The 22,498-nt window shown below is 53.2% G+C and overlaps 1 protein-coding gene across 2 annotated transcripts in view; it reads right to left on the bottom strand.

The window, feature by feature from the left end:
- KCNQ1 (potassium channel, voltage gated KQT-like subfamily Q, member 1) overlaps positions 1–22,498 on the bottom strand; it is a 407,135-nt gene that overhangs the window by 68,646 nt on the left and 315,991 nt on the right. For both annotated transcript variants that reach the window (XM_011930101.1, XM_011930102.1), the window contains 4 exons: positions 11,407–11,482; positions 4,329–4,423; positions 3,392–3,438; positions 2,378–2,439 (listed from right to left, as the gene is read on the bottom strand). In XM_011930101.1, the coding sequence (XP_011785491.1) occupies positions 2,378–2,439; positions 3,392–3,438; positions 4,329–4,423; positions 11,407–11,482 (280 nt within the window). The remainder of the gene's footprint in view (positions 1–2,377; positions 2,440–3,391; positions 3,439–4,328; positions 4,424–11,406; positions 11,483–22,498) is intronic.

Here is a 22,498-nt window from a genome sequence, read left to right as displayed (position 1 = left end):
ATTTCCTGCCCCTACTTCCCGAAGTCAGCAGGATTGCGCTTGGGGTGTTTACGGTCCCGATGGCTGCACTGATAACGAAGATAACTCGAGCCAGGCTGTGCCACCAAGCCCTCCAGGCCCAGCCGGGCCCTTTCCCAGGGTCTGTCCCTGAGGGGGGTACCAGTCAGTGGCAGGGCAAAGACCGGGCAGGTTACCACCTGCCCACCCAGGTCAGCACGGCTCTGTCAACTCCTTGATGGGCAGCCAGGTTCCAGGTAGATCCGCTCAGAGGGGCTGAGATTTAGTGTCAACTGTGGGTGCCACTCACCACCTCAGAGACCCCAGGCAGGGGACTCGAATGTGACAGCAGGGAGCCAGGGCCCACCAGGGCTGTGCATGCAGAATCTACCAGCATCCTCGTGACCCCGGCTCAGAGCCTGACAGGGCACCAGGACGCGGCCCCAACCTCGTTCTTAAACCTTGCCCTAGGGACCAGGGACTCGGAAAACGCTTCCCTGTGTTGCTCAGATGTGAAGAAATCGGGTGCATAATTCTGTGCCTTCAAGGCCAGCGCTGGCCCCACTGCAGGCCCCCACACCGACCTTGGTCGACCGAGGACTGCGTCCTCGTTCCCAGGGCCCAGCAGGCAGCATGCTGGACGGCCGCTGTGCATGTCAGGAAGGGGCCGCAGTACTTCAGGAGACCCTGTCTGCCACCCACCATCACCCCCACAGGATACCAGGCTCCGGGTCTGGGCTTAAAGGGTGGTCCGTCCCATGGAGCAGGGGCAGAGCCATAAGAAAGGCCTGGGACAGTAGCATAGGGAATGGAACCAGAGCTGGGCAGGGAGTGGTGGGAAAAGGTGGGGGCTGTCCCCAGCCCATGCTGTCCAGAAAGGGCCACTGGGACTCCTGCACGTCAGGGATGTTCATGCCCCGCCTGCCTGGCTGCAGCTGAGATGGAAACAGGAGTGGAGGTGGGGGAAGTGGGTGCCACTCCCTGTCTCTACCATGGCTTTCCTTGATGTCTAGAAACTCCTGGCCATGCCAACAACACAGGGTACCCGGTCCTGCTGTACTGGGTGTGCCAGCCAGGAGTCATCCAGCCCTTGCGCAAAGAGAAAGCCAAGGAAACACCGTGTTCCCCAGGCAGCAGAGAGGCCAAGGCTTCTGGGCCTCTGAGCTTTGCCAATCCTGTGAACGGACCTCTCCCGGGTCTTGCTTCCTGTCCTGCCAGATGGGCGCCATCTCCCACTGGGCCATCTGCCTGGCAAAGGCCTGCACCAGCCCTGCTCAGGCCTGTGCTGACAGAGGGTGGCCAGGCCCGCGGGACCCGGGATACTGTGGTCACACAGCCCCACCGGGCCAGGCACCTGAACACCAGCCCTTGCTCTTTCTGCCTGACCCAGTTTGTTGGTCGCAGGGCCCCACAGCCGCCCCAGGCCATGGGCAGATGGTGCCAGGTGGGGAGAGGGTGACGCTGCAGGTCCTGGGGGCCAGGACGGGTGGAGCAGGAGCAGGAGCCTGGGCTGAGCTGTGCCTGCCCCGCCTGCCCGGCTGCAGCCGAGATGGAAGCAGGCCAGAGCCAGGCGTTGCCGGGGAAACCGGGCAGCAGACGCACTCCCTGCCCAACTGAAATTCCTCTATTTTTAGCCTCTCAGCTACTTTCAGATAAAGTCCATGTAGACGGACTTGCTGTTCGGCAAGATAACAGCCCGCTTCAAACCACAGAGACTTCAAAGGGCAGTGGTGGGCTCAGCCATGAGCCCAGGAAAGGCCCTCCCACCGCCCAGATCCTCCAGCAGCTCCCAGGGTGCCTGGGGTAGAGGCTCCAGCCTGAGGGACTGAGTGACGGGCATAGAGCCTGGTGGGGAGTGGGGGCCTGGTGGGTTCGGGGCAAACAGAAGATGCTTCTCTTCCCATGAACCCATCCCAGCTGGGCCCTGCATCTCCCTGAGCTCTTGGCCGGCCCCAGGTGGAGGCCCCAGACAGCTGGGCCCAGGAGAAGGCTGGGATGTGAGGCCAGCTCCTGCCACCCTCCACTCAGGATGCAGCCAGGAGGCTCACAGAGCACAAAGCAGACTATGAGAGGCAGCGGGAAAGAGCTGGGGGGAGGGTCACTAGGTGCCACCTGCCAGTAAAGACGCCAATTGTCAGAGGATGAGAAACCAGCCTGGCCTGGCTCCTTCCATGGGGGAGCAATGCCCAGCCAGGTGGGCAGTGGGCCTGGGCCCCTCTTGGGAGTTGCTGGGCGGGCTGCTATAGGCCCTGGCGGGAAGGTGGGGAGGCCTGCAGGCGCTGGCACCACCGGAGCTTCGCATTCACACGCATATCACAGGGAGGTGCCTGCTGGCCCCGGAACACTGACCAGAGCCGCTGCGGCCGGCGCGTGAGCCTACCTTGTCTTCTACTCGGTTCAGGCGGGCGCCGATCGTGTTGCTGCCGCGATCCTTGCTCTTTTCTATGGGGGATAAAACACCCAAATCAGGGCTGAGTGCTGGGGTGGACCGGGGATGCCAACTGGGCTTGGGGAGCAGGATGGTGGGGCTGGGGGTGGTAGCTGAGAGTCAAAATGCCTAAACCTACTAGGACATTTTAAAAAAAGTGTCCTATGACAAAAATACCAGAAGTGGTACAGTGGGCGGGCATGGCTGCAGCTGGGGACCTGGGCTCCATCCTGCTCCACCCTCTCCACCCCTGACCTCCGAGAGCCCTAGGGGGCTGCCTAAACTGGCCACACTGCCAGCTGTGCAAGCCCGTGCCATTCCACTCCCAGGGCGGCATAGGCCTGACTCCAGGCTGGGGGACATAGCCGCTCAGCTGCCCCCGTCACACCAGCCCACATTGTGAGCCGTGGCTGCTGTTTGCATTTGGGAAACCCCAGGGAATGTGCCTTTTCCCTGTCATTCCCCGGAATGATTCACAGCCCCGTGTCCAGGGGACCCAAGGAATTCGGTCGAGGAGCCAGAAAACCAGCCCCCAGGCTGCGGCCAGGTGCTTCTGTCCCTCTCAACTTGAGCCCTGCAAGGCCCCCACCCATAGTCTCTTGAATTCTGGGCTGGCAGCTCACCCTGTTCAAGCCCCACCCCAGGCCCATCCCCAGGATCACCCCCTTCTGCAGAGTTGCCCTGGGTTCATGTTTCCACACCCAGAGCCTAACCTCAACGCCCTGGAATTTAAAGGGACCCAGGTAGGTTCTTATGAAACTTGAATATTCCTTTGTAAAATGTACTTTGGAGCCACTTTGCTAGGGGTGGGGTCTACCTCCCCTTACTCCCTGGCTTTCATTTCATGTCATGCACTTTGGAGGCCCAGTGGCCCGTTCTGACATCGCGGGGAGAGCCAGGAGGTCAGAGGTGTGGGAGAGTCCACTGCAGGCGGCCGCGCCCAGAGCGCCTGACACCGAAACCCACCTGAGACGGAGATGAACAGCGACGGCTTCCCAACGGACTGGTCCAGCCTGGTAGGGAAGGAGACGGACACTAGTTCACACCTGGCCCCGGCACTGCACAGATGCACTGCCGTCCATGGGACAGACAGGCTGATGTGCCCAGCAAGACAGTGCACTGCCCGCCCACTCTGGGGACACCCCCGACCCTAAGACCTGCCAGGTCACTCCCAACCCCCCAGAGGGCCATGCTCCTGAGGGGGCTGAGCAGGGAGCTCGGAGAGGAGGAGTCGGTGGGCTGCCTCTCAGACTTCCTCCCTGGGGTTAGGAGTAGGAGGCAATCGGTCAGCCACGGGCAAGGAAGCCTGACCCCTTGCCTGTGGCCAGAATGGACACGGGTTCCCAGCCATACCCTGTAACACACAGAGCTAGTTCCCAGGCGAGCCCTCTCGGAGGCACAGCTGCTCTGAGCCTGTGCAGGCCCAGGAGGATGGCACTGATTCCACGGGAACACGTTGGCTCCCCACTGTCAGGGTCTCCAGCTCCAGGGCCAGCTGGGGGAGACCCATGGTCTTCCCAGGGCTGGGCCTGGCCCCTTGCTCAGGGGTGACATGGGAGGTGGGTGAGCTGGCTGCCAAGTGTCCTGAAGTTGTGGGGAGTGTGAAGCTGGTGTCGCTGCCTGAGCAGGGATGGAGGCGGGTGTTTTCCTTCCCGATACACCTCCCCACCGCAACTCCTCCATCGTCTCAGACCCGGGCAGGGAACAAGGCAGAGCTGCCTGGTGGGCTGGCTGTGAACCGTGGCTGTGGCCAGCTGCCCTCCCTCTGCAGGGGTAGGGGTGGTTGAGAGGCGAGAACTCAGGGTCTCAGCTCCTCCCTCCTCCTGGCACCGCTCATCGTGCAGCTGGGGCTGGGCGGGGCAGGACCCGTGCACCCTCCCCACTGCCCCTTGGCCGTGCCCACCTCCTCTGCAGCTCTTTGATGCGCACCATGAGGTTGAGGTGGCCCTGTGAGTACTGCTCAATGACGTCCCGCACGTCATAAGGCTTCCGCGCTTGCTGCAGGACAGAAAGACACACATCACTTCTCCTGCCTGTGCCCCGGCCATGTGGCTCAAAGTGCAGGCAGTGGCAGCGTCTACCCTTGGGAGGCTTGTGAAAACCTGGGAGCTCGCCTATATGGTGATGGCGTAGGCCTGGTCCCAAGTATGCACAGTAGCGAAGTTTGTCCCCATCAGCTTGGCCGCGGGGCTCTGGGTGGTCCTGGGCCATCAGCTCAGCCTCTCTGGGTCCCACCTTCCTATCCACTCACCAGCAGGGGCCTGCCCACTCCTCCCGCTCACCTCGCTCCCCTGGCCCGGGCTACCAGTCCTGGTTCTCAATGACTTCAGGAAGAGCTGGCCCAGCCAAAGGGCCAAGGAGCAGCACAGTGTCAGGCACTGACCAGGACGCACAGCTCTGCATGGCCGCTACCTACCTGGGCCCCAGACTGACCTTTGACATGCTCACTGGCTGTAGCCCCCACTGTCCTCATGGTAGGGAGTGGGTCCACCCTGCATCCTTCCTGGCAGTTTGTGCCAGGCAGCAGGGGTGGCCCCAGATGACAGCCACAGTCTGTGGCACTTGCTGTGGGTGACGAGCATCTGCTCGGGCTCCCACAGTGGTGCTGGGGCCATGTGAGGCAGGGCAGGTGACCCCAGGGCTTCCAGGCTTGTCGCCAGCTCTGAGCCCATAAATGGGACTCAGGTGACATCTTGAAACCACAACAGAGAAAACAAAGCGTCTCATGATATCAGGAAACCCCAAGCCACATTTGTGGCCTTGCTCCCAAGGGCCTCACTCAGGTGGAGCAGCCAGGCTGAGTGGGGGTTGGATGGCCTAGGAAGGCCTTGGCCCTGCAGGCAAGCCAGCACATAGGACAACAGACTGCCTCTATCCCGAGGGGCCACTGGATGACCAGGTGAGGCCCAGGGTAGTCATCTTTAGTGCTCAAACAGCCTCCTTAGCACTGAGCTAGTGGCTTTCCTGCCTTTTGCTGGGGAATTTGCAAGACCCAAGAGACAAGCCAAGTAGCTTGGTGGGAAGGGGCAGAACAGGGCCAGCCCTAGTCAGAGGGAGGCAATTGAGGCCGAGGATGAGAAAGGAGGAGGCTCAGGTACCACTGAGGGCCTGGGCTGGGTCTGGGAACATGCCCTCCCTGCCCACCTCCTACCTCTCTTTGGGGTCCCTACTCCTGAGACGAGGGTGACCTTAATCTGAGGATGCAGTCATTTCCACCTTGGGAAGCTGCAAGTTCCCAGATGGTGAGTCCCTGAGGTCAGGGATCCAAGTACCCACTTTCAGCTCTAGACACACTTCTGACATGCCCAGGGGTTCTGCCACCAATGCCAGAGGCTTGGTGGAGTCCTTACAGCCCACTCAACATTGTTTTGGACCCCAGGAATCCCAAGGCAGGGCAGAGACCTCCTCCCTACCAAAGGCTGGGCCTCAGAAGTTCAGGAGTTTCGTTTTTCACCTGACACCAGCAGGCAGGGACCTCACTGGCAACACTAGCCACTTTCTGGGCCCTGAACGGGAGACCCTGAGATCAGGAGGGCTGGGATGGGGTCTGTGTCCCCACAACACAGCTGTGCCTCATGGAAGGAAGGGCCTGCTGCTCCTGGGGCTACACTGGGCACCAGGATCTCTGGCATTGCCCAGAAACGACACACTAAGGCCCGTGATAGGGTCAGGTATGGGGCTGGACTCTAGGCAGACCTTCTGGCCCGCCATGTACTCAGTTTGATAACAGTCATAAAAAACGTACTTATGTACAGGCTAGTAATAACATCCTCAGGTCTCAGTTTCTCCTGTAATAATGGGAATGCTAAGTCCTTCTTCTCTCTTCTGTAAGATAAAATGCTGAGCCCTGTCTCTCTCTTCTGTAAAAGGGGATGCTGAGTCCTGTTTCTCCTTCCTATAAGAAGATGCTGAGTTCTCTTCTATAAAATGGGATGCTGAGTCTTGATTCTCTTTTCTGTAAGATGGGATGCTGAGCCCTGTCTGTCTCTTATATAAGGTGGGATGCTGAGCCTTGATCCTCCTTTCTGTAAGATGGGATGCTGAGCCCTGTCTCTGTCTTCTATAAGATGGGATGCTGAGCCTTGATTCTCCCTTCTGTAATATGAGATGCTGAACCTTGTCTCTCTCTTCTTTAAGATGAGATGCTGAGCCTCAATCCTCCCCTTCTATAAGGTGGGTTGCTGAGCCCTGTTAGCATCTGGTAGCATCCCTTGTACCTGGCAGCATCTCCTGTAAGATGGAGATGCTAAGCTCCCTTCAGTAAGATGGAATGCTGAGCCTTGATTCTCCTTTCTGTAAGATGGGATGCTGAACTCTGATCCTCCCTTTTGGAAGATGGGATGCTGAGCCCTGTTTCTCCCTCCTGTAAGATGGAGATGCTGAGCTTCTTTCTGTAAGATGGAATGCTGAGACTTGATCTTCCTTTCTGTAAGATGGGATGATGCTGAGCCCTGATCCCCCCTTTTGGAAGATGGGATGTTTCTCCTTCCTGTAAGATGAAAATGCTGAGCTCCCTTCTGTAAGATGGGATGCTGAGCCCTGATCCTCCTTTCTGTAAGATTGGATGCTGAGCCCTGCCTCTCTCTTCTATAAGATGGGATGCTGAGCCTTGATCCTCCTTTCTGTAAGATTGGATGCTGAGCCCTGCCTCTCTCTTCTATAAGATGGGATGCTGAGCCTTGATCCTCCTTTCTGTAAGATGGGTTGCTGAGCTCTGTTTTTCCCTTCTGTATAATGGAGATTCTAAGTTCCTTTCTGCAAGATGAGATGCTGAGCCCTGCCTTGCTCTGCCTTAAGGGAGAGAGTGAGGATGACAGAGGATGGGAGTTGAGAAAGGTCAGGGAATCCTAAGCCAGCACCATGCAAGAGCTAGAGTCAGAGCCGGCTGTGGTCGAGCCGCTCTTCAGCACACATTGAACACGGCGTGAGTCATGGTGGTGAGCCTCCTGCAGACCACAGAGCTCTGTGAAGCTGAGGCGTGGGGCACCTCCAGGCATGCTGGGTGAGGTGTGGGCAGGTGAAGGGAGGCAGGGCAGGGGAAAACCAAGGCCTGGGAGTCCCTGGGCCACTGTGACCAAGTGGGTGTAGGTGTGTGTGTTAGCAGCCTCTGCAGACGCAAGTTCTTTCGAACAGGCCTGTTGTGGGCAAGGAACTATTATGTGCCTGAGTGTGTGCACGTCTGCAGGAGCAGGGCTGGGTGGGGCCTATGAGCAGAGAGCTCTCCACACCTTCAGCCACAGCCTTACCTGGTATAGGGTATAGCCCAAGGAGGCTCAGTGATGCCCGCGGACCATGAGGACCCACGGTCCAGGGGCATCCCAGCCCACAGAAACTTATCCTGGAGCCACTGAGATCCCTGCTAGGATGATATGGTTAGGGCTCATGGGGGCCTTTGTCCAGTGGTCATCCAGGGTTGGGCTGGAAAGATCATCCTGATGTCAGGAGCCTGAGATGAGCCGAGATAATGCAGGCCTGTCCAGATTGACTGACGGTGGACAGGGAGTTCAAGGCAAACTTGAAGGGCGCAGAGGCTCTGGCTCCTTGAGTCAGACACAGGAGTGGCTAGCCAGAGACTTATCGGCCATCAAGGCAGGCAGGGGGGGTCACCTGCCATGTCAGCAGCCCCTGAGGCCAGCGGGGGTGGGGGGCAGGTGAGGTGCAAGCAAGCAGACAGGCTGGTATGGAGGACGGGAAGCATCCTGAGAGGGAGGCTGGGGGAGTCCCTGGAGCCACACACAGCTCCTCACCGCCACGGGCTACTGCTCCTCTCACCCTAGCCCCACCCCTCCATGCTGCCCCCAGCAATAAGAGCCAGCTGGTGAGGTCGGAGGGAGCCCCAGCGGCTTTGTGCAGGAGCCCCTGTGCCCTGTGAGGATCCTGCTGCTGCTAGGTTTCTGCAAGGCTCCCAGGGCCAGGGAGCAGGGGAGAAGCAGACAGTGGGGTGGGGGTTCCCAGTCTGCTTCAGGAAGCCTTCTGGGCCATTCTCAGGGTTCTGGCCTGTGTCCTAAGACAGGAAAGGGGACCCACTCCCCCTTGCCTGGAAAGGAGTGCAGGGCTCACTGTGCTCCTCCCCAGGAACCAGCTTTTTCGCCTGTGGCTCAGCAACAGGGCCTGCTGGGGCTGGCGCTGATGATCTCTCTCTCTGTCCCTCTCCCTCTCTCTCTTTTTGTATTTGTTAATTGTTTATTTACCAAGAGAAACTATTTCTTGGCCCACATATTCATGGTTCACAGTTCAGGAACACAGGTCACTGACAAGCTTCTCGGTAATTCAACCCAAAGAAATTCTTTATATTCCAAAATCACTTTGCACTCTGAAAGATACCAGCCTTCCTCATCACCTCAAAATCTTTTATGGCATCAAAATATCTGTAGAAATCATTAGAAATCATGTGCCTTTTTTCTTGGTTCAGCCACATCAAACTTATAGAGAGCTGCAACTCCCAGGTATTCAACGAATGCTCCAACAACATGAAATTGCAGACGCTTGGCCAGGAGGCTACACATCTGAGGTTTCATCACAAGACTGGAAGCCATGGTAGTTATTATCATGATAGGATATCCTTGATATCAACCTCAATGCCAGTGTCCTTCCTGGCTGATGGAGAAATGGACGGCTGGACGATCTCTTGGACCTGAGCTGGAAGCTGCCCACACCACCCCTGGAGCTAGGCCTGCCCAGGAGCCATGAGGGTCTGCATGTTCTGCTGGGTTCCCCCAGACTTTGGGAGCAGCCCCCAGGGTGCCCACGTGGCACAGTTCTGTAAGCCTTGGTGGGCTCTGGCTCTGCCCTGCTGGGACCTGCTCTGCACCCTCAGGCCAGACACCGGCCCCACCCTGGGAGGCTCCCTGTGACCCTCTGCTGTACTGCTGGGGTGACGTCAGCTGTTTCGGCTGTCACGACCATGCTGTTCTCCAGGGAACTGACACACCCTAGCCCTTCCCATGGTCTCCTCTGCCCTCGGGGGACTGCCCTGCCCAGACCTGAATCCCAAGGGGGTTCCTGCAGCCCCTTCCCTGCCTGGGAGAGTGCTGGTGCTGCCAGGAGGCCGGCCCCTCTCTTCCATTGTCCCCGAGTGAGCTCCCCGCTCCAGCAAGGCCCTCCATGCCAGCACCAGAGAGAGGAGACGGTCCCAGAATGGAGACACTCTGTTCACAGGGGCTGTCAGATCTCCCCTAGAACGTGCCAGGCAGATCTCCGGGCACTGGCCAGCAGTGGCATGTACCATGACTTTTATTTTGACTGCAAGAGGTCCCAGGCCCTGCTATGAGCTTTGACACAACTTGGTTCAGTACAGTCATGAACCACCCCCTTCCCTGGGGGGATGCAGGCAGGAGGGCCTGCTGAGAATACCACTGTGGGAGGGCTGTGCATGCGAAACCCCCCTGGAGATGGTGGCCCGGTGGCCAGAACGAGGGCCCGCACACTGCTCTCGGCAAGGGCCTGGCCGAGGGCTGCTCTTGGGGCTCAGGGTGACGACGGGCCTGGCGGGTGCTGGCCCAGGGTTGCTGTGGGTGAGGCCCGGGTGAGGCACATGCATATGATCTTATGCCAAACCCTTAGGCTCTCGTTCCCCTCACAGCTGGGGAAGAACTTGCCCAGGGCTGCCGGGGCTGGGGTCTGCACCCAGACTGCCATGTGAAGTCTGGAGGCTGCGGTGGCTCCAGGGCCCAGATGGGTGGGGGCTCCACCAAGGGGACTGTGGGAGGGCCTGTGTCAATCCTGGGTCTTGGCATGGAAGGTGTGGCCTGTTGTGAAAGGCATGGCTGCAGGGGGACCAGATTTGAATGCCACTGTCAGTCCGTCTGGATGGGCCCTGCATTTTCTTGGCTCATCTCAGGCTCCTGAAGTCAAGATGATCTTTCCAGTCTGACCCAATGACCACTTGACAAAGGCCCCCATGAGCCCTGACCAGACCCTAACAGAGAGCTCAGTGGCTCCAGGATAAGCCTTGGTGGGCTGGGATGCCACCGGCTGTGGGTCCTGGTGGTCGGCAGGCATTGCTGAGCCTTCCTGGGCTGTGCCTTATACCTGGTGAGGCTGTGACTGAGATGCCAGGAGCCCCCTGCTCAGGAGCCCCACCCTGGCCTGCTCCTGCTGACACACACTCATTCAAGCACGTCACACGCCTTCCGCTCCAAGGGACTCGGGCAACTCACCCCCCAGCCTTCCCTGCTTTGTGATCTATGCCTTCTCCATCACCCACCACAGAGGACACGGGGTTCCCACGCCTGCACATGTATTTCCAAGTCAGGACTCAGTCCTCTCCACCACCATCTCCATCCGAGGAATGTCCCCAAGGCAGGAGAAGGGGAGACATGCCTGCCATCAATGGCACTCTCTGCGGGGCATGGACTCTGGGGGCTCTAAGGGGCTTCTGTAGGAGGCCTGGCCCTGGAGAAGTTAGGGCAGCTTATGGAAGCCCTGGAGCTCCAGCCTCACCTGGCCAAGGGGACCGCACCTCTCACAGAGCAGGGCCCAGCCTCCCTCCATTCTCCCAACTCACAGACGGTGGCGGAGCAGGGAAAGAGAGCACTGAGCCAGTAGAGGACAGGGCTGGGGGGTCTGGGGGGTCTGGGGGACCTGCCTTCCCAGCTTGGTGACTCAGGCCAGGCTCCATACCATCTCTGAGTCATTCTGATGTCACCCTCATATCTCTCACTAATGCTTCCTTGCACGACCCACCCCATGGGAGGACTGAGTGAGCCACACGGCTGCTACCTTCTACTAGGTGAAGAACACACTGCATGTGACTCTAGTTCCAGGCCGGGCCTCCAAGGATACGTCCCCTGAGGGGCCTGCTGTCTGGGGTTCAGTGGGGTAGGCACTGTCAGGTCTCAGATAGGCCTGCCTGTGTGGCTTGGGGGCAGAGGCCTTGACAGCCTCCACTATGGGCAGGAGAGAACCCAGGAGAGGTGTGGACAGCTGCAGCAAGCTGCGAGGGGTAGGCTGAGGGCAGGAAGGCTCAGCACAGGGCTTACCTGGAATTTCTTCTTGGCCACAAAGTACTGCATGCGTCGAATGACCTTAATGGTGGCCCGATGGTGTTCCCGCAGCCTGCAGTGGAGAGAGGAGAGGAGATTGTGAGTGGCCACCCTGTGCTGGTCATCCCCTCACTGCCCCTGCACTGCCTGAGGAGCACACAGACTGGATCCTTCCAGAAACAAGGAGAGTGTTCAACTCCATGGGATGGAGATACTTAGGCCATGTCCTAGTGTGGGCTTGAGGGGAGGCTGGGGGCAAGAGGCTTTTCAAGGTGAAATGTTGCACCTCACCTGTGAGTGGGAAGGGGACCCTTGCCTTGAGTGTCATTCAGAAGGGGATCAAGTAGGAGTCAGGGCCCTGGGTTGGCAATGGCTGTGCTGCTAACACATGGCAGCCATGGTAACTTCTTTCTATGTCCGGACCTTCAGGCTCCTTGTCAGCAAAATGGGATAAGAGGGTACATGCGGGCCGGGCGCGGTGGCTCAAGCCTGTAATCCCAGCACTTTGGGAGGCCGAGGTGGGCGGATCACGAGGTCAGGAGATCGAGACCATCCTGGCTAACACGGTGAAACCTCGTCTCTACTAAAAAATACAAAAATCTAGCCGGGCGAGGTGGCGGGCGCCTGTAGTCCCAGCTACTCGGGAGGCTGAGGCAGGAGAATGGCGTAAAACCCAGGAGGCGGGGCTTGCAGTGAGCTGAGATCCGGCCACTGCACTCCAGCCTGGGCAGCAGAGTGAGACTCTGTCTCAAAAAAAAAAAAAAAAAAAAAAAAGAGGGTACATGCTGGCGATGTCCACAGCCTGAAGGCCCACAAACAGCAAGTGCTTGGGAAAGCAGGAGCTACAGGACAAATTTACAAGGGAAAGTTGCCACCAGAGCCGCTCTGTTAAGGGGGCTGCATTGTTTTGCCTCCTAAAGTTTCTTCTAGTAATAAAGATCCTTTTAGAAACAGCATCACAAAAGGAAACAAAAGGGATGATGTGTGTGTGTGCATAGAAAAAAGACTGGAAGAAAACACAGTGCCACGGAGGCTGCAGGTGATTCCCTCCTGGCAGTGAAGCTCACGCGTGCCTGACCCTCCTGATGGAAACACTAGGGACTGCGAGACTAAGTGATGCCAACAGCAAGGAACAGCTGTGTGAGGCTTTGGAGACCAAGAAAGATGTGGAGGGTGAGGATCCCACATAGAAAGGAAATGAAATGAGCTGAGCCTGCACCCAAGCGTTTCCTCTGCAGGGCACCTGTCCATTTGTGGAGGGGAGCATTGACACCCAACAGGGCAGGGGCTCAGTGGGCTGGTGATAAAAATGTGGAGTCCAGGGCCACAGGACACCCAGGACATGAAGGAACAAGATTCTGGTCAACAGAGGACCAGGGCGCAGAAAGCCACCTTTCACACAACTTCCTCTGGAAACACTTGTGAATTCCTAAGCCACACGGGTGGGTGAGATTCACAGAAACTGAGCAAAAAGCAGTTGCTGGAGGGGTAAAAGCTAAGCAGAGTACTCAGTAGACTCATGGCACTGTGGAGAGAAGCTTTGGGGTTTAGAAGCTATCTAGAAGGCAGCCCTAGAAACTAAGCAATGCCACCTTAGCATCACATTGACCCCACTTCTCCCAATCCCTTACTGGAGTAAGGTGCTTTGTGCATGGCAGAAGAAAATAAAATTATCTGTAGGGAGATAATATCCTTGAGCTTCTACAATTTTATACACAAAAGACTAAAAGGCAAGGGAAAAGACAGACCATACAGATCTAAAGGTGTGGTACTTTCAACAGCCTTAAATACTTGTAGCTCCTTCCATTAAGAGATGGAGTGTTTTCCTATTACTTGAATTTGGGGTGACCTTGTGACTTCATTGATGAAAGAGTGCTGGAGAACTTACACGGTATATAATTCATGTGCTTTTGGAATGTGGCCCTACAAACAAGCTTGCTGGTTAGAGAGGCCACATGGAGAACAGAGATGCCCCAGCTAACAGCCAGCACCAACAGAACAACCTCCTAGCTGAGCCAAGTCCAACCTCCTAGCTGAGCCAAGTCCAACCTCCTAGCTGAGCAAAGAAAAACAAAAAATACACACACACACACACACACACACACACACACACACACACACACGGAGTCTCGTTCTATTGCCAGGCTGGAGTACAGTGGCACAACCTTGGCTCACTGCAGCCTCTGCCTCCCAGGTTCAAGCGATTTTCCTGCCTCAGCCTTCTGAGTAGCAGGTGTGCACCACCATGCCCAGCTAATTTTTGTATTTTTAGTAGAGACAGGGTTTCACCATGTTGGCCAGGATGGTCTTGATCTCTTGACCTCATGATCTGTCTGCCTTGGCCTCCCAAAATGCTGGGATTACAGGCATGAGTCACCGTGCCTGGCCCAAAGAAAATACTTTAAGCCACTAAATTTAGGTCTAGTTTGCTATGCACAACAATGGGTAACTAATACAGAAATAAGGACTAAGAAATAGGGAATGTCATATCAATATCCTAAAACATATGGCATTAATTTTGGGACAAGGAATTGGACAGAGGCTGGAAGAAGGGGCAGATCCCAAGATGTCGGACTTTAAGCATGATGCCATTTGTAATTGGGTGAGACTTTTAGGTATCGTGGGGATGGGGGTGAGGGAATTTTGTGTTGGGGAGAATGTGAAAAGTTATAGCCAGAGGGCAGACTGTGATGAATTAAAGATGGCCACAATCCATTGTAGTTCTCCCACTGCAGGCTAGAGTCTATCTCCACCATGGTGGAAATGATCATGTCTTCTGAAGCTCAACCTCAAGGACCTTGTGGTATCTACTCTTACCCTCTTAGAATTCTGTTGGCTCATGGACAAGTCTGAGCTAGCCGGCTGGAAGAGCCACGTGAAGGAGAGCTGAGAGACCCTGGCTGACAGCCCGGTGACTCCAGACATGTGAGGACAATGGAGACCACTCAGCCACCACTACATCACTATGCAAGTGCTGCCACGTTGTCAAGTCCAAGTGAGACCACCCAACTGGGATGCCCAGATTGCTGACCCATAGATTTGTGAGCTAACAGATGATTGTGCTTTGCCTCAGAATATTTAGATGAAGACTTCAAAATAACCATGATAAATAGGTTCAAGAAAACAGATGGAAAGATAGAAAACTTTACCAGAGAAATAAAATTTATAGATATATAAAAAGGAAGTTCCAGAAAAGTAAGGACCACACTGGAAATGAAGAATGCAATAGGTGAGTTTGGATAGCAGGGATGACAGAGTAGAAACGAATAGCTGTGAACCGAAAGAAAATAGCCAACTTGGAGCATGAAATGAAAATAGACTTAAAGGAAGAGATGAAACAAATGAAAAAGAAACATAAGATGGTAGATTGCATGCACTATAAGTGGATTAATAGTCCAATTAAAAGATCAAGATTGTCATGATTAAAAGCAACTATATAAATCTACTTTAAAATATAAAGATACAAAACATGTTGGGAAAGGACAGAAAAAGATAGGTCAGGGTGTAGCCAAATGAAAACTGGTAAAGGAAAACCAACAGTAGACTTTAAGTATTATTAAAGAAGAATATGTCATAATTATAAAAGTGTCAATTCAGCAGGACAAGATCAATTCTAAATTTGTATGCACCTAAAACCGTAACCTTAAAATATGTAAAGCTAACTGGCAGAACTAAAATGTAAAAGAGAAAATGGTGGGAGATTTGAACACACCTCGTCAGTAACCAATAGAAAAGCAGTCAAAACTTTGTCAGATCAGAGACAAATTTGAACAGCCTAATTAGCAACTTGACACATACAGAACACTGCCCCCTACAACTGGGGACTACATAAGCTTCCCTAGTGCACACAGAACACGTACCAAAAGAGACCATATGCAAGACTTCAGAAGCAAGTTCCAACAACTTTCAAAGAAAGCAAATCATGTTTATTATGCTCTCTGACTACAGTACAATTAAATTAGAATTCCATAAAAAGAGATAACTAGGGAATCTCCATATATTTTGGAAATTAAACAATCTAAATAACCCAGGGCTCAAAGAAAAATATATAATGAGAATCAAACAACAGTTTAAATTAAATAGTAATAAAAATGTAACGTATTAAAATTCATAGCTAAATAGGTACTGAAAGTACAGTGAAATAAGCACAGAGAGTGAACCTTGTGCCTTTAAATGCCCATCTCAGAGCAGAGGAAAGGCTGGAATCCATCTCAAGTAGTTAAAAAAATGGCAAATTACACCCAAAGATAGTAGGAGGAAAGAGATAAAGTTAAGAGCACAGTCAATGAGATAAAAAATGAACATTATTTAAGGAAAATCAACAAAGCCAAAATTTGGTTCTCAGAAGAGACTAATAAAACAGACACACTTTTGGGAAGATTGATCAGGTGGGGGAGGGGACACAAATGACGACCGTCAGGAGTTAAAGATGGAACACCACTATAGGCCTAGAGGTGCTGAAACATTTATTCAGAGGACGTTACAAACAAAAATACTTTTGATGATTTAGATAAAATATGCAAATTCTTTAAAAACACAATATGTAAAAGTTGACACAGAAACAAAAATAATACAAATTGCCCAATAATTATTAAATAAGTTAAATTTGGAATTTTGCTGATCTTCTGGCAAAGAAAACTCTATATCTAGATGACATCACCAGTAAATTCTTCCAAAATTAAGGAAGAAATAATGTCAATTTTATACAAGTATTTTCATAAAGCAGCATAACCTTGATATCAAAATCTGACAAGAATATTTCAAGAAAGAAAAAAAATCACAGGTTAATCTCTTTCGTGAACATAAGTGCAAATATCCCAACCACCACCAGCGAGCTGCATGTAGTGTTGTGCCCACACACATGCTCAAATGTGGTTTAATTCACTTGTGCATGCTCAGTTTACCCTCTAAGGACCAAGCAACGTAACTCGTCACATCAACAGAATAAGTAAAAACAGAATCAACACAACAGATTGTAGAAAAGCATTTGATAAAACCCGAGACCTGTTCATAATTAAAAACACAACTCTTAGCAAACTAGGAATAGAAACTCCATTACCTAAAAAAAAAAAAACAAAAACTAAAACAAAAACCCCAAACCCTAAGCAGACATCATACTTAATAGTGAAATATGATACACTTTCCTCCTGAGACAGGAAGCAAGGCAAGGATGTTATCGTTTCTATTTCACATTGTCCAGAAAGTCCCAGCTGGTATGTTAAAAAGGTAGGAAAAGGGAGATAAAAGGTAAAAGAATGGGACAGGAAAAAATAAAACGTTTGTTATTTGCAAATGACATAACCATATACGTAAAAAAATCTCTAAGAATCCGCAGATAAGCTGTTGGAATTAATACACGAATTTAGCAAGAACACTAGTTTTAAGGATGATATATAATAATTATATTTCTAGGCCTGGCAGAGTGGCTCACATCTGTAATCTCAGTGCTTTGGGAGGGTGGGGTAGGAGGATCACCTGAGCCCAGGAGTTTGAGATCAGCCTGGGCAACATAGTGAGACCCCATCTGTAGAAAAAATAAATTTAAAAAATAGCCAGGCTTGGTGGTGTGTACCTGTGGTTCTAGCTACTCAGGGGGCTGAGATGGGCAGACTGCTTGAGCCCAGGAGTTCAAGGCTGCTGTAAGTTATGGGCCTGGAATGCAGAGACCCTGTCTCTGAAATATGTATATTTCTATATGCTAGTAACAATTAGAAAATAAAAAGATATCAATTACAATAGCATCAATAACCATAAACTTGACCGTAAGCTTAAGAACAAATCTTTAAAAAAATTGTTTCTTCTTTACTGTCTTCCTTTCACAATCTTTCTTTCTTTTTTTCTTTTCTAAGCTGGGGTCCTTTCTTTTCTAAGATGGTATTACAGGTGTGAGCCCTTGTACCCAGCTCTAAAATAACTCTGTTTAAAGATGTGTGAGACTGCTACACAGAAAAGCACTGAGCATTAGAGAGAGAGAGAAAGAAGACCTAACTTGACTTGGGGATTCAGTGTGTTCATGTATAAGAAGACTCAATATTTACAAGATGTTAATTTTCTGCAAATTGAGGTGTGGATTAAATATGATTCCAATCAGTATCACAGTGCTTTTTGTTACTTATTTATTTATTTCTTGGAAATTGACGAGGTGATTCTAACATATTCCTAACATTGTGAAGGGCCAAGAATGGCCAAGAATAGCCAAGATGATCTTGAAGAACAACAAAGTCAGAGGTCTGACACTCCCAGGGTTTCATAAGGCCGCAGCGCTTGATTAAGAGCATTGGGCAGACAGACGAACAGTGGGGGTCTGACAGAATAGGGCAGTGGTTCCCCAACTTTTTTGGCACCAGAGACCAGTTTCATGAAAGACAATTTTTCCATGGACAGGGGTGGGGTGGGGAGAGATGGTTTCAGGAGGAAACTGTTCCAGTTCAGATCAGCAGGCATTAGATTCTCATAAGGAGCACACAGCCTAGATCCTCACATGTGCAGTTCACAATAGGGTTCGTGCTCCTGTAAGAATCTAATGCCGCCACTGATCTGACAGGAGGCGGAGCTCAGGTGATCATGCTCACTTGCCAACCGCTCACCTCCTGCTGCACGGCCCTGTTCCTAACAGTCTATGAACGGGTACTGGCCTGTGGCCTGGGGACCCCTGGAATAGGACATCAGACACACACACACTCCTGTGGCCACTGGTTCATAGAAAAGATGCCTTTGCCGTTGAGCTGGCAGAAGGATATTCTTTTCAATAAACGGTGTTGGAACAATTTGGATACACGTGTGAAAATATATCAACCATGATCCTTACCACACACCAGTCACAGAGTTAACCAAGGTAGAGTCACAGGTCTAACTATGAGGCAATCAGGCCTGTCGAAGAAAGTGGGAGAATATTTTCATGACCTGGGATGGGCAAAGCTGTCTTTAATGGAACACAAACAGTATGAACTGTCACAGAAAACTATTTGACAAATTGGAGGCCCCAGGATCTCTGAGATGGTCTCACGAAGGCCCCCTTCCCAGGCCTGACACGTGAGAGGAAGTGTTACCCAGGCCTCTTTCCATCACCCCAGACAGCCTGGGAGCAGACAGGGAACAGGGAGCCATAGGTGCCTAACTGTGAAGAGTCCCCCACTGGCTGTGACTTGGGGCCTTGGGAGCCTGTGGCCATGACCGCCAAGGTCTGGATGCAGCCCCACATCCAGTGAGAATACTCCGGGCTTCTCAGATCCTGTTCTGCACAGAGGGCCATGCCCAGTGGTGGCTTCACAGGCTGCTAGAAGCTGCTGCGGGCCTCCCCTCCTGCCAACTTCCTAGAACACAGTCGGAGCCTTCACAGGCAAACAATCCAGCCAGGACTGCAAGCAGGCCTAGGGCTGACGGTGCCAGGCCAGGCCCCTAGCTCTGCCCAGGCCATGGTGTGGGTCAGCCACTGCTCTGGTGATAGCGCTGGCTACCTGGCTTTCCTGCTGAACACAGTCGACCCTGTGGTCTCGGAGAGAAGGGCCTGGCTTGCTCCTTTGCAGGGAGTGGTCTCTCTCTCTCTGTGCTAGGTGAGGCCTGGGATGGGGTCAAGCGGCCTTTCCTGGTAGTGATACGGAAGAGGGGCAGGGAAGTGCTGGGAGGAGAAGGGCGGGTCCCTGGCTAGGGTTCCATCGTTGGGCCTGCGTGCATGGACCCAGGTGAGAACAGACATTTCTGTTTGCCCAAATGTTGCATTTCCCAAGAACCCTGGCCTGCCATGCCCCCATCCTGCGTCTATAAAAATCACGAGTCCCTAGTGGGCAGACACACAAGCGGCTGGACATCGAGAGGAACGCATGGGCAGAAGAAGACACAATGGCTGGACATTGAGGGTAGGTAGAGAGGAACATACCAACGTAAGAGGGCACCGACGGGCACCGACAGGCCGGCAGGCCATTGACCGGAGGAATGATGCAGGGTTGGGCTGGGGTGGATGCAGGAGAGCCCAGGCTGCTGAGCGGCCTGACACTAGGGGAAAACCAACCTCCCACTCCATCTCCCTTCTGGCTTCCCCATCTGCTGAGAGCTACTTCTACTTAATAAAACCTCGCACTCATTCTTCAAGCTCACGTGTGATCTGATTCTTCCAGTACACCAAGACAGGAACCCCGGGATACAGAAAGACCTCTGTCCTTGCGGTAAGGCAGGGGGTCTAACTGAGCTGACTAACGCAAGCTGTCTATGGACAGCTAAACCAAAGAGCACCCTGTAACACATGCCCATGGGGCTCCAGCTGTAAACATTTGCCCCTAGATGCTGCCGTGGGGTCGGAGCCCCACAACCTGCCCACCTGTATGCTCCCCTGGAGCTTTGAGTAGCAGGGCACTGAAGAAGCGAGCCACACCCCCGTTATACGTCCTGCGAGGGGGACAAGTAAACCTTTCCCATCTCAGTAGCTCTGACGCAGGAGCGAGCTGGTTAAGAGACAGGGGGCAGGACGGAGGCTTTGGGCTCACTGGGCCCTGATGGAAGTGACCCCTGGACCCTGGTTGCAGGAAGGGACCAAGGGCCTGGGGCTGGCGTCCTCCTGCCTGGGCTGGGCCACCCTCCAGGCCTGTGGCTTCCTCACCTACTGAAGGGAGGATGGGCCCTCTCCCTGCCCGCACCACCTGGCTTGGGAGAGGAGGAAGGGGCGTGCTGCCCAGCGGGGTCTTGGCCATGGGTCAGCTGCTGAGAAAAGACCCACTTCATTCATCTCCTCACTTGTTCATGCACCCACTGACCTGTATCTCACCTGTTCATTCATTAATGAACAAGTTATTGTTAATAATTTGTGGATTAATGAGAGGAGCTCCCCATCCCCCATCCGCTGGTTCATTTGTTAATGTGCTGCCTAAATTACCCATTAGCTCCTCCACGCCTGCCTGCCTGCCTGCCCCGTCCACGTACATGAAGTGCCGCTGGGCACACAGCCCAGGCTGAGTGGTCTCGGGGGCTGAGCCCACTGAAGGACCCGTTGTTTCTGGATAGGTCAAATTCAAAGCCAGCAGCCCCCAGTACTGCCCAGGCTGGGCTGGCTGGGGTGGGGGCTGCTGGGCTGCCCAAGGGGCCAGCACCACATTCAACACACGTCACTGGGGGCCATCGAGGGACACTGTGGGAAAGCAGAGACAGGAAGTTTCCCGGACTGGGCTGCCCAAGGCAGGCCGACCTTCCCACCTGTAGAACAGATTCCCAGCGGCTCAGGGACCTGGCCTCCATCCAGGCAGATCCTGAGGCCTGGGGTAGGGGTTGGCATGTGGGAGAGCTGGAGGTGACTCCAGGGGGTCCTGGGACTTGGATCCAGTACAGTTCAGGGTGGGGCTGGGCCTGGGGGATGTCCCACGTGGAGGAGGGGCTGGCCTCACCTGTGTCCCTGAGCCTTTAGCCCCTCCCAGGACCTCTGTCCCCCTCTCCTCCAGCCAGAGAGTTAAGTCAGATGCAAGCCCCTTGTACCCACCCTGCCTGAACAAGTTCTTGGTCCCGTTTGGAGCATCCTGTAACTCTGGAATAAGGAAGAATTTATCAGCTTTGCCTGGGAGTAGAGATGGAAAGAAAATAAGGAAATAAGAGCTCTCTCCCTTCCTTCCCACATGCTGGGGTGCTGCTCTTCGCAGCTCCCTCCTGTGTGGTGAGTTCCCACACCTGTGTGTCCTAGGAAACACAGGGCTGTCTTCAAGGGCCCGAGCTTGGGGGGCTCCTCTAAGTTGCCACAGCGCCTTGGGGAAGGAACATCCCCTGGTGACCCCTGCTCTCTGCACACACGCAGGCTTGTGAGATGAAGAGAGGCAGATGGGTGGGGGTCTTGGCAGAGGAAACCCAGGGTGCTGGAGGACCCAGGAGACATGAAGAGGGAAAGTGAAATCACTCTATGTCACATGCCCCTAGCAGCCACCTCTCAGACATGGGGGTCTTGCAGGCCTTCCAGACTCTTCCTTGAGCACTTATGTCAGCAGACACAAGTACATCATGTGTGCAGTTTCCTGCACCTCCCAGTGTGTTGTTTTGCTTCTTTTTATTTTGCAACAATTATAGATTCCTAGGAAGTTGCAAAATAAATAAATAAATAAATAAATAACAACAAGAGGTCCTGTATGTCCTCTACCTGAGTTCCCAACGGTCACACCTTGCATGGCCAGAGCACCAGATCAACGCCGGGAGGTCAACATTGGCACAGTGTGCCTGGTTCTGCCTTGTGTTCACACATGCAGATTCAAGTGATCACCACAGCAACGAGGAATGGAAGTCCTTCCCACCAGAAAGACCCCCTCTGCTGCTACTGTGCAGTCACTCCCACCCTCACCGTTCCTAACCCCAGGAACCACCCTCTGATCTCCATCCCTACAGCCTGGACTTTGAGAATGTTATCTACATGGAATCACACAGCAAGCGACCTTTTGGGGGAGCCTTTTTCTCTTCAGCACAAGTCCCGTAAGAACCGCTCAGGTTGTACCAATAGTGGGTTCCTTTCTACTGCTGGGTAGTGTTTCAAGGTATGGATGCACCGTTTGCCTGTTCCCCTGTTGAATGATACTTAGATGGTTCTCAGCTTTCAGCTAATTAGGAATAAAGCTTCTATAAACTTTCATTTTCAGGTTTGTGTATGAATATGAGTCTTCATTTCTTTGGGATAAATGCCCAGGAGGAGTTCAGTTGCCAGGATATGTGGTAGTTGCGCGCTGACTTTCATAAGAAACGACCACGTTATTTTCCTTGAGTGGCTGCATCATTTTACATTCCCAGCAGCAACAGATGGGTGATCCCGTTTCTCCATATCCTCACCAACATTTGGTGTCATCATTACTTTTCATTTGAGCCATTCTGATAGCTGTGTAGTGACCGCTCACTGTGGTTTTAATCTTCATTTCCCTCTTGGCTAACGAAGTTGATCATCTTCTGGTGTGCTTCTTCCCTATCTATCTGTTTTCTTTGGTGGAATGTCTCTTCATGTCTTTTGCCATTTTCTAGTTGGACTGGCTGAGTATTTTACTGTTGAGGTTTTTGTTTTTTTTTGAGACAGAGTCTCGCTCTGTCGCCCAGGCTGGAGTGCAGTGGCGCAATCTCGGCTCACTGCAACCTCCACCTC

This window comes from Colobus angolensis, unplaced genomic scaffold, assembly GCF_000951035.1.
Source record: "Colobus angolensis palliatus isolate OR3802 unplaced genomic scaffold, Cang.pa_1.0 Scaffold84, whole genome shotgun sequence".
Taxonomy (NCBI): domain Eukaryota; kingdom Metazoa; phylum Chordata; class Mammalia; order Primates; family Cercopithecidae; genus Colobus; species Colobus angolensis.
The sequence above is the reverse complement of the archived record's forward strand: the minus strand, read 5'-3'. Positions and strand labels throughout refer to the sequence as shown.